At 43.7% G+C, this 12,215-nt stretch overlaps 2 protein-coding genes across 4 annotated transcripts in view; one reads left to right on the top strand and one right to left on the bottom strand.

The window, feature by feature from the left end:
- IFT140 (intraflagellar transport 140) overlaps nucleotides 1-12,215 on the bottom strand; it is a 116,155-nt gene that overhangs the window by 14,704 nt on the left and 89,236 nt on the right. The gene's annotated exons all lie outside the window — the stretch shown is intronic.
- TMEM204 (transmembrane protein 204) overlaps nucleotides 3,537-12,215 on the top strand; it is a 44,549-nt gene continuing 35,870 nt past the window's right edge. Inside the window, exon 1 of the mRNA XM_044433130.1 lies at nucleotides 3,537-4,649. Within this exon, the coding sequence (XP_044289065.1) occupies nucleotides 4,370-4,649 (280 nt within the window). The 5' untranslated portion in view covers nucleotides 3,537-4,369. The remainder of the gene's footprint in view (nucleotides 4,650-12,215) is intronic.

Below are 12,215 nucleotides of genomic sequence, written 5' to 3'. Positions count from 1 at the left end.
ACAATCTGTTCCCACCTGTCAAGGTGGGATGTTGTTTGTCACTGTAACCAAATCTGGTGGTGGGATCCGGCCTTTTGGCTACAGCTGCTTAGCTTGTTGGAAGACGTCAATTTCATTCCTGTAAGTAAGGCTCTAGGTGGATTTGTACACTGCTTTTCCCAACGTTTTTGTATTCACTTTGCAAAAGAAATATATGAGAAATTCAGCTGCCGTGGGAAGGATTATGGCTCAATGAAAGAGCACCTGCTTTGTATGCAGGTCCCCCTCCCCCCCCGCCTTCAATCCCTAGCACCTCTAGTTCACCCAGCAGCAGGCTACCATCCAGATGCGCAAAATGTGCATGCAGTTAACAGCACGTTCCCATGCATATTTATTCAGAAGGCAATCCACCAAGTTCAGAAGGATTCATGCTCTAGCAAATGTGCTTAGGTTTGCAATCTAAGGGAATGGGGAAAAAAATCAATGGAGTGGAGATGTGGAACACACTGTGCCGGATCCAGACTTTGTCATGCTGACCGACTGAAAGCCCTGAGAAAAGTTTATAATGACTAACATAAGTTTCACTGATTTTGAGGAATTATTCTAAGCACAGGTAAATCAGGATTGCAATCCACCATCTTGTCCTGACTTTGAATGAAATCTCATGGAATGCCTCTACCAAAGATTGCTGCTTTTGTCATCTTAGTCATCAAAGGCTGCTGCTTTTCCCACTAAATATTAAGCTGTCTCCCAGGGGTAAAAAAAATGTCAAGCAACAACCAACCCATCCCCCACACCAGACTCCAAGAATTTCCTGAGTTTATCTTTGGACCACTATTTCACATCTGTAGTTCATCAGCCAGAGCTCACAGTCCTAATGAAGACCAGATGCAGCAGGGGAGAGGTGATGGATCACAATCTTTCTTCCCTCATTTAAAGGGGCACACACCTAGCCATTTATATGATTTACCTTATGATCTCCCGGTCTCAGTTTCCATCTATAAAATGGGAGTTCTTGTTGCCTGCTTCAAAGAGTTGCTGTGTGAACGAATATTTAGCACATCTAAAGGTATCACAAAATGATGGGTGCCTTTTCATCAGTTTCATCTGATTTCGTGTCATTAGCGTTTTCCATTATGTATATCTTGCCCACAAAATATCTTGCTGATCCAGATCACCCAAATCCACCATTATTTTTCATCAACTATGTATCTTAGAAACAAGCAACTGGCAACAACTCAGCTAAACATCCCTGTGCTGATAAGCAAGCAACTATTGCCTTTTAACAGCAAGTTGGATCAGTGCTTTGACTGCTAATAAATACAGATTCCCTCTGTGATGGAAAACACTCATTGGACTGACTTTGTCTGGGGGATAGCTGCATATACAAAAATACCCCAGGCAAACCAGAGCATCTGGAAGGCCTGATGACTAATTTCAGTGTTCTCATTTTAAAAAGGGAATATCTAAATGTACCAACACCAAAGTCAAACAGTACAAACAACTTGGTACCCCACCCCACCTGTTTCCCTCCACAGGAGGAGACAGGAACTAGAGAAGGAAGAGTCCCATCCTGTCGGGTCCCTAGCAGGATGAGAGCCATGCTGGATAATGGCACGACTGAAACAGACTTGAAGGTTTCCTGAGTAAAAACAGAAAGTCATGCTGAAGGCCAGGTCATGGACAAAGAATGGTTCCCAATGGGCTGACAGATGAATACCCTCTCCCTCCTACCTCCATGGGCAGAAGAAGAAAAAGGGTGGTGCTCAAGTCCCCAGCAGGCCTTGCTTCTGGGTCTCTTTGGTTTGCTTGGCCTCCATGAAGGCCAGCTGGAAATTAGAGGAGGAAGCTGTCGCAGAACAACCATGGGTGCCTATGTCACCCATGTAGTTCCACAACACTTTGGCATCTATTAACTTCATGGAGGGAAGTCACTATACAACACCTCCCTTAATATAGGTTTACACACTTAGATAATACGTAACAAAAGATCAGTAGATAGCATGTCGACTTGCTGTATACCACTTCAGTTCAGTGCTACAGGATCAAAACTGTGCAGACAAAGGCAGGCTATGGCATTTTCACATTGCAACGTTATTTTATACCAGTTTAGCTATCAAGAGTCCTGTGAACTGTAGCTTGGTGAAGATACTCAGGATTCTCTGTTGGAAATTTGTAATTGCCCTCAATTTCCTGACAAGAAGAATGACAGCCAAACCAATTTAATGCTTTACCTCTTTCCAAGCTTATTCCACTGCATATGTGCCTTTTCTATATGGTTTTTATAACGGGAAAGGATGGAGAGAAACAGGTGTTGTTTTTTTAAGAGAAACTGAGAACATTTACAGCTTAAGAAAAATGATTGTGACTTTGGTTGAACAGGTAGCCAAAACAAAAATATTTAAGACTTGAAAGACAATGAATTGTTAAACTTCATAAATGCAGAATTCATCTTGATTTCCAGATGCAGTCACCTGGTACAGCTTTATTTTAAATTGTATGGATGTATGTATTAAAAGCTTTTTATCCTGTCCTCTCACAGAAGTCTCAGGACAATACTGTGAGTGTTATATAATGAGTGTAAGATATTAGTGTTACCAATATATTTGGTGGTGTGTATAGGGCAGCTGTGACAAAGGATGAGGGAAACCAGTTGTATCTTGATTTATTTATTGATTGAATTGTTTAGGCTTTACTGGCTATTTTTGGATGCTTCGATTGCTGTATTGCTTTTTTGAATATTTCTGCCTTTATCCTTTTTAATGCTGCTTTCTGGTTGAGGCGGGGGTGGGGGACCATTTTATTGCTGTTTTATCAAAGACTGTGGATAGTTTTACAATTTGGAGCATCAGCTGCATTTAAAACATGGACACCAAAAAGTGTGGTATAATTAAAAGTGAAATAAAGTGAACTAATATTTGCAAGTGAAGATAGGAGCCACTGTATTAAAAGACTGTGCAGAATGGGAAGAGCTGCTTGACTATTTTTGGGCTCATCAATATGGTTGATTTTTGCACTGCAAGCAGGATCATTTCCTCTCGGAGTGTGTCCATGAACATGGCGGGACACAACATTTGTTTCTGGAAGAATGACTCTACAAGAGCAACCTCTCATCTACAAAACTAGTGCAAGTGCTTCTGATCATTTTTGCCATCAATATTCATTTTTTTAAAAGCCTCTTTGTTTGTGCTGGATGAAATGTCAGAATTAGATTCCTTTTTCCTTGGGAAGAGGCTAATGCATTTCCAGTCCCTGAAAAACAGTACTTTTCCCGAATGGAGGTTGGCTCAAGTCTCAACAGTTGAAGCGGACACTCATCCTCATCCAAGATACCCCAGGAGGCCCTTTGGTGCAATACCCAAATAACTAATCCTGCTAATACAGCATCACTGAACTGATTACATTTTTCTGGGAAGCAGGGGAGGGAGCAAGGAGGATACTGGAATGAGGTGGGAGGACTGGGGGTTGGCGGGGGAAAGAAAAAGAGACTGCAACTTTAGAAGTCTCTCTTAGTCCTTTCCTTTCAGGAAACACATCCTGTTCACATCAGACTGCTGTGGCAGTGGCTGTTTGTTGCAGTCGGCTACGCCCTGAGGCTCACCAAAACCAGCCACAAAAACAACCATTTCCTCTCCATTGAGAGATAGGAGGGAAAAACTTCCTTGCAGCAGAGATTCCGCTTTCCTGCTTCTGCCGCGCACGGCTCTGGCATTTGTAGAAGAACAGGAGCAGCAGAGCAGATTTCTTTGGAATACATCAGCCTTCCCAGGCTCCTCGGGGATACGTGTGCATTTTTGCTCAGAATTCGCTTTGGCATTGAGAATGAAATTCTACTGTGTCTGTGGGATTTTCTGAGTTTGGGCAGTCGCAAAACGAGTGCAGAGCTTTCGCTGCCTAACCCATATGTGGGTCTCAGTCGCCTCTCACGGCTGTGCTCCGGAAGGTTGAGGTGCCTTGCCACATTCGCAGGGATCTTAGTCTTAGCTGTCCAAGGACGCAACGTTTCCTAAATCAACAATTTTGCAAACTTGGTCTAAGAAAGAATGCACCTCCTTGTCTTTCATCTCTTCACCAGCTCGGCTCTGTTGAAAATGCAGGAAGGTGGGTAAGGCTCCACCTGGGAAGACCACATTCTGGAAGTTCCAGCTTTGCACTTTCTGTGCAATCCCTGTTTTGTGTGGATTTCTCCTCTGGGTCTTGCAGTTTTTTGTGTGTGATCAGAAACAGCCCAGGAGTTGACTTTGAGAATGAATGGTGATGTTCTCTAGCCATTCATAACATCATCCTGCACCAGCCTTCCATCTGCAGTCCTAATTCAATGTACTGCAGCTGACTGGGACTCTTGGATCTTCAACAAAGAGTGGCTGCCAGCAGTGGGTGACAGTCAGATATGACTGTCCAGAAACTGGTAGCTACAGCTGTGTTGGTAGCTCTGGTCTCCCTTATCCTCAACAACGCTGCTGCCTTCACCCCCAACTGGGTGTACCAGACCCTGGAGGATGGACGTAAGCGCAGTGTGGGGCTGTGGAAGATGTGCTGGCTGGCAGAGAAGGGAAGAGGAGGTGCTGGCACAGGTGCCAGGCATGGGCAAGGGGCGGAGCGTGAATGTGAATCCTTGGGCTGGGGTTCAGAGCCAGCTGGATTCCAGGAATCGCGTAGCACTGTCAAACGTAAGTCTTGCTGCTCTTCGTTAACGCTCTATATTAGTTCCATAGAGAGCACCGCTAAGATGTTGGCACTGGACGCAGGGCAAAACCCGATTCTGGCATACCGGACACAGCATGGTTCAACCCGAAAAGAGCTAAGCACAGGGGTGCTGTGGGTTTTCCACATCTATTGAGGTTGCAACACAACTGAACAAGGAATAGAGAAAGGATTGAAAGGAGGTCTGAATTGGAGAAGTGACACACCTGGGTTGCCATGGGAGGGGAGTGGCCCAAATTGAGAGTTTAGAGAGTCAGCATGAAAATCAAACTCAAGTCTGATGGATCTGGTGCACAAGACAACATATGCATCCTGGTGAGCAGGTATATTTCTAATGTGACCTAGCTATCGTTCATGTTGTTACTGCTGTTTCTTCTATACTGACTGACTTACAATCAAAAAGTGGAAAAGATTATAGCACACAAGCAAATTAAAAATCCCCTCACTACCCATCAGTCTTGCCAAAGCTGAGCATAACGTAAACAACTTTATGGTATATTTCCCTTGTGGGATAAAGTGCAGCTGAAAAGGGCAAGTTTAGTGGAAAAGCTGTCAAAGGGGAAAGATTTAAGAAACTCCTCCACCCCACCCCATCTGCAGATCTGCTGCAAACTCATCAGTTGCACCTTAGTTTTTTTTTAAAAGGTGAGAAATGACTCCATGCAGTTTGGTGCTGTGTTCAGCCTTTACTGTTTTGTACTTCACTGTACCATTTCCTGAGCACCAGGTAGCAATACTTAGCAAAGTATGGCAATAAAATTGTTTTCAGGGAGGAAGTGAGATGGTGTAGCCGCAGAACAGGCCAATTCTAATAGGAACTTAGAGAGCTGCCTTATACTCAGTCAGCATGTAGGTCCACATGGTCCAATGTGGCATACTCTTAACCCACAACAGCTTTCCAGGGCTTCAGGCTGTCACCTGCTCCCTGAGAATCTTTTAACTGGCACCTGCTGACTACTGCCCTTCAGAGAGCCTTTTTCAAATCTAGAAAATGCATCCGTACAGGTTATAACCCAGAATGGCATGGAAGAAGGAGCTTTCTAGATCAGCTGTCACCTCTTACATCACAACCAATTGCCCCAATTCTATTCAGCAGTTGAGTTCTGATTGAATCCTTGCCTCTTATTGGTGCTAATATGAAAGAGAATTTGTTCCAGAATCAATGTAAAAATGAAAGCAAAAGCAGGAAGAGAACAAGTTGTTTGATGGTGCACCGGTTAGAAAGTGGTGGGGCTGAAAAGTTTTTCCTTCATTGTGCCTGGACATTCTGAACAGCCGAAAGTATGTCCACAAAACTGTGCAATACTCTGTGTGTGTATGCACGCACGCACATGCACACACACACAAAATCTGTCTTTCTGGATGCTTCCAGATGAAGCTTTTATTGTCTACTCACTTTGCCTCATTCATAGAATTTTACAGAGGACCCAACATACCTTCAGTCGTAAATCTCCTGTGTCTCCCCACCACTTCTCCTTCTCCCTCTCCCTCTCCCCCTCTCTCTCTTCCTAAGAAAAGTTCATTAAGGAAAGAAAGGACCATCCTTCTGCTCAGATCTCTCCATTAAAAGAGTCCAATTTGTGTCCTAGGACACCTTACTGGCATGATCTGAATGTTAAACAAATTGGTAAGCATTTGCTTCTCATGCATGGGGTATTCTTTTCCTACCTGTCATGGAAAGAGGCAATAAGGAAATAAAGCTGCCTCACTCTCCCCATCAGGAAGTCTGAGCAGACATTTCCCATGAATATCTAGCCATAAATGAAGACTGAGGTTCTGAAGATGCAGGACAACTAATTGCTCATGGGATTGCTGAAAACGTTCAGCCCTGTCCTCTGACTTGCATTCCACTTCTGTTTTGTCCATGCTAACTTTACATGGTTTAGGAGAAACAGGCCATTTTGGGAAATGGGATGCTCTGTTAGATATGCTTTCAACCTCGTCTCACACAGTAGCTCTTAATGTCTCCAGTGTTCAACCTGTTTCAGCCTAAGGACTCAATTCCATTTCAGAGAAGCACTTGTGCTCAACGTTTCAGTGGTAGGTGGGCCTGAAAGGCAAAAGGGGCAGGGCTAAAATACTAGTTCTTATTGCCAGTAACTGAGCCTTAGGAGAATTTGCTCAACCTTTTAACATGAAGAATGCTCCCTCCTTCAAGGTTGGTGTACTATCTCCAACTTCCGATCTGGGAATCTGAGGAATTCTGTGGCCCTACAGATATTCTCTAGGGGCTACGGGTTGTTCCCTTAAACCTAGGAAACCACCAAACAACAGTAGGTGGAGGCAAAGGAGAGGGCCAATAGGGAGCATGGTTGTCTAGGAAACCCCAAAGCACCAGGGTAGGCTATGAGGTTGGCACAAGTTGCATCAACAAAGAATCAGGAAGCCTGTCCTACTATTCAGTGGCATATTGTCTTTGGAAATAGAAGCTCCTTTTAGCTAGCATGGCTAATAGCTTTCAACAGACCTCTCCGCTGTGAATGTTCCTGATTCCCTTTAAAATCCATCTAAGCTCATGGCTGCGACCACGTTTTGCAAAACAGAATACCATACAGTAAGTAGTGTTCAGAAGGAGTTTTTGTTCTTGAACTTAAAGTCAATTTTATTATGAAATCTTGAGCTTTAGCACTATGGAAGAAGGTGCTTAGCTCCTCCCTCCCTCCCTCTCCCCACAACTCATGGAGAAGAGGTCATCACAACGAGTAATCTTTCTAAGTTAAATGGCCCCCTATACTTCAGCCTTTCTTCTTTGTCACCATCTCTTTAATGTGAGAAAATTTCATTTATTGCATCATTGATTGGCCTTGAGCAGCCACTGTACACAGCTAAGCCAGCTTTGCTGCTCGGAGATGGCAGGAAGTGGAAGGACGGATCCTGATGTACATTTCCCTGTTTGGAAACCAGAACATTGCACAGGAGGATCTGGCACTGACATCACCCCAGGACACATACAGACCTTGCATATTGCAAAGCAGATGCTGCATGACAAACCCTCTTGTAGGAGTGTGGATAGTACAGTGCTCATAAGCTTTGGCACAAAGCCAATGTTCACACTTGCACACAATACAGGAGCAGGCATGACCTTATGCACCATGTTTCACACGATGTACAGAAATGGGGCAACCGACTTTGTCTGATCGGTGCTTATTTCATGCAAGCAAAATAAACATTCTGCAACAAGGTAGCTGGATTCTACAAACCCAAATAAAATCCAAGTCAAATTGATCTATGCTGAACATTGCTTTGCATGCCATTGCAACTATTTTTTTTTCTAGCAAGACAGTTGCAATGGTGATATGAAGAATAACATGGACCAATCTGGCATGGCAGTAGAGTTTTTTGTTTGCTTGCTTTTTTGTGGACCTGAAACTGCTTGAAGGTAGACCATTTCATAAACGTTTTGCTGCTGTTTTGCAAACAAATGCACATATGTAATTCAACTGCAGGGCCAAGCATGGATATTCTCAACTGCTTCACAATGTTTTGGCTGGCCACCTGAATGGAACACGCAGACCACTGCAGGTCCATGGACCAGAGACTGAAAAGCCTTGTGAGAATGCAGATTGAACTAATGTGTACACACTTGCTTATTTTCCCTAATTTATTCTTGTCTCAGAGAAAGAAAAAGAGCTTCCCTTTTAGTTCAAGGCAATCTACCTCCCTCCTCCCACACCCTGCCCAACTTCCTTCTTGGCTGTATTATCTTGTTAGGCACTGCACACAGATTTCTAAGTTCACCTCAGGCGGCTAATGTAGAATTCCTTGCAAGCCCCCAAATTTATAAAGGCTACAAACTAAAATGGGGCATATCGTGTATGAATGCACCTTGACATTAACCGCCCCCTAAAAGATCCTAATTTATGCCCAAACCCAAACTTTGAAATGCTAGAGGTAGAGGTTTAAAGAGGAAAAAACACAGAAAAACCATGAAAAAAATGGCAGGGCAGTTCTCACCTGTGTTAACCTCTGCCTCAGTTGCACTACTGAATCCAGCGGGGTGGGGGCCTCACATGAGAGCAAATATTCTGGTTTCACCTTCCTCCTTTGCACCAAACCTCCAGTGAAACAAACTACAGATTTTATAAAAGCATACAGAGAGATGGAAAGATGCACAGCTCGTTTCCTTCTTTAAGTTGATTTTAAGTTTAAATTAAAAAAATACTTGGAATTGAATTACAGTTATGGTGACTTGCTTCAGGAAACTAAAAGTACAGCAGTGCTGGGAAGACAGGTCTTTGTCGTATTGCACAACTAGAGCGAAATCATACTTGATGGGTTGAGAATGCCTGCATGCTTGCTTCAATGAAAAATTTCACAGCATAAAAGCATCTAAAATGCTTTAGTTTTCAGTTAATGAAAATTAACTGAAATAGACTTTTCAAAGCTGTGAAATGTGGAAAATGCTGGGTTTGGAAATGCCTAGCCCCATTACTTCTTTTTGTTGCAATCCGGGTGCCTTTTGTGGGGTGCCACTGAAATATGCCATTTGGGATACGAATCTGCTTCCTCCAGATGTCCACTATCAACAAAGTAATAGGATTTTGTGAACCAAAAATGGAGGGGGCAGGTCTAAGTCTCTACAACTGCAGGAATAAACATACTGAACATGGGATAGAAATATTTTTCAAAGGTTCAAAAAGGGTTAGGGTTCAAAGCAGCTGACCCCAGCGTTCCTTCCATCATAATCATAGGGGCAGAAGAAAGGATTTTTATACACATTCCTGCATGCCATGGTCTCAGTCTTGAACAGGGGGCTGCTACTTCCAGAATAAACAAACAAACAAACAAACAAATAAGCAAATCACACTACTTGCAATGAGGCATTTAGTATTACATACCACGTAGTTTCTATGTTATACTTGAACACTATAATAGGAGCTATTATCATCCATTTCTTAAGAATGTAAGAAAAGCCATTGTGGATCAGAGCAATGGTCCATCCAGTCTAGCACTCTGTTCACATGGCAGCCAACCAGATGTCTACAGAACCCCTTGAGCAGGATACAAGTACAACAGCTCTCTCTTGTCCAAGCTCCACAGAGATTGGTGTCCACAGGCACATACCAAAGGAGGTCCACAGCCATCAAGACTAGAAGTGATGGATGCCCGTCTCTTCCATGCATGTGTCCAGTCCCCTTTTAAAGCCATCCAAATTGGTGATCATGGCTATTACCCTTGGCAGTAAATCCTTTAGTTTAACCATGCACTTGTATGTCTCAGACCAGAGACTGTAATCCAGGTACAGAAATGGGATTCTGCACATGGAACTGCCATACCAGTTTGGGCAAGCATTTATTTTAGCACACTCTGACACTTCAAAGTGTTGAACACACACACCTAGTCACTATTACCTTCACTGAGAGACCACATTCCTCTGCAACTCATTAGCACATGTGAAGCCTCATTTCCTTCAACCCACAAACAAGAGCAGGTCACTGGATAGCTGTGCCAACAGTATTTGCAGGAATGGAGTATTGGGTTGTTTTTGTGCTCTGAACTCGAATGCCATTACAATACTGCAGTCCATTAGAGATCCCCACTGCTGCACAAGTACCCTGCTCCTTGTCTGAAGGTTGAGCTAAATCCCATTTCCCTCCTGCCCCCGATTCTATGCAGCACTTAGCAGCAGAGATGTTGAATGGGGTGAGGGTTTCTTTCTTCAATGGCTCTCACAGAGGTTATTAATGAGCAGTTGCTGCCAAGAGACCAGGTTGCAGAGACACTATTATGATTAACACTGTACACAGATAGGCATACGGCTCTGGCTATACATACAAAAGAATTGGATTCAGGCATTGCATGGTCTAAAAAGCCTTGGTGGTACTTGTGGCAATTTCAAGGGCGGACTGGAAATTGAAGGAGGGGTACGGGAGCAGGGGACTTGGAAGATTCTCAGGGATCTTGAAGACAAAAGAAAGAGGTGAGTGATGGGAAGCTCATTTCCCAAAGACAGGCACAGAGCGACGACATGCCCAGAGGTGGGGAGTGGCTGAATCCTGCCAGTGACTACGTGACTTCCATGAGTGCTAAATATAAACACCTGTCTGTCCACACGGTATGATTTACATAAATACATTTTCCCAATGAAATAGTGGGGGGGACGAGTCCAGAGGCATGGCTCTGTGTGGGAATGAGAAAAGGGACATGTTTATAGAGGCAGCGAACCAGACAATGCCAGGGATCATTAGCCACGTCTCTGATATTTTTCCTTGGAAAACAGCCAGACAAAAATGAAATGATGCCCAAAATAGGGTTGCACTATGACAGGCTATGCTCTGGAGGTCTGCTCTGTCTTGGAATCCCAGCAAAAGGAAGGTGAAACCGGTTTCCAAAGATGACAGTTTGCACAATTTTAGGTGAGTCCACATTTGAACAGGTCTTTCTGATGTGTCAGTGATTGATACTTGTGCCTTCCAAATCTGATTAAAGAAATGGCCTACATTTTTTGCCACATGACAATGTCATGGCCACTCAGAGGTGCTTTAACACATATCTAGCCAGTGTCATTTTTGGATCTGCAAAATAGCAGCATGATGGCCTGCTCAAAGGGAGAATGGTGCTGTGGGACGTCTTAAGAATTTGCCGTGTGTCTTATTGTTGGTTCCAATATGGGAACGTGAACATTAGTGACAACTGTATAGGTCTGGAGGGTGCGTGAGGGAGAGAGATCTGATTCTTTTATTCAGCAGCTTGTAAGTTCCTGGGCCATGTGAATAGCACAAAAAATGACAGAATGTGTGTCTGAATTTCCCTTCATGGTCAAAAGGTGGTAAGGGTGGCAATTTGGGTCAGGAAAACGGTGTGGAGAAAAAGACTTTACGTGCCCTCCAATGTTGCCACTTGCCCTGTCTGTGTCAGGAGCCCTGCTGCCGCCTTGAACTAACTGTCCCAGTCTAGCTTGCCCCACCATGTAAACTATACCAACTGCAGTTCTAAAGTGAGAAAGAGATTAGGAGGGCAATCCTATACATGTCTGCTCAGAAATAATTTTCACTGAGTTCAATGAGCCGTATTCTCAGGTAAGCGGGCAGAGGATTACAGCCTAAGTTAGTAAATTAAACTCTAATTAAACCCTTCCAAAAGTCTGTTCTTCACTTCAGGTCAAGCAACCTTCTTGTATCATGTACACACACATGTACCCCCCACCCCCACCACATACATTCTTCTAAGAAGCCTGAACTTGGTCTGTCTGGAAACATTTAAAATCTTGTCCATAAAAAGAGCTAACAACCACTGCCTACTTTTGAGGATGCAAAGCTCCTTATCAAGCCTTAGCCAAGTCAGTTGAATCCTCCACTACTCTGAAACTCTCCTGAAACCTAACTCAGCAGTCACTCAACTTCTGCCTTAAAAATATTGGATATTTGGTTGACGGCCAGGAGCAGCTTCTCATTGCTAAAGAAAGGCATAAAAATCCAACCTGTCCAATTCACATTACAGAAGGTTCAGTGCAGTGGGGAAACCAAGAGACAGAGGCACTGCATTAGTCAGGTTGCTGAGGAATAGATTATAGTGGTGTCTGGAAAGCATCT

The sequence above is a fragment of the Varanus komodoensis genome, unplaced genomic scaffold (genome assembly GCF_004798865.1).
Source record: "Varanus komodoensis strain SLA01 unplaced genomic scaffold, ASM479886v1 scaffold26, whole genome shotgun sequence".
Lineage (NCBI taxonomy): Eukaryota > Metazoa > Chordata > Lepidosauria > Squamata > Varanidae > Varanus > Varanus komodoensis.
This window is presented reverse-complemented; position numbering and strand designations above follow the sequence as displayed.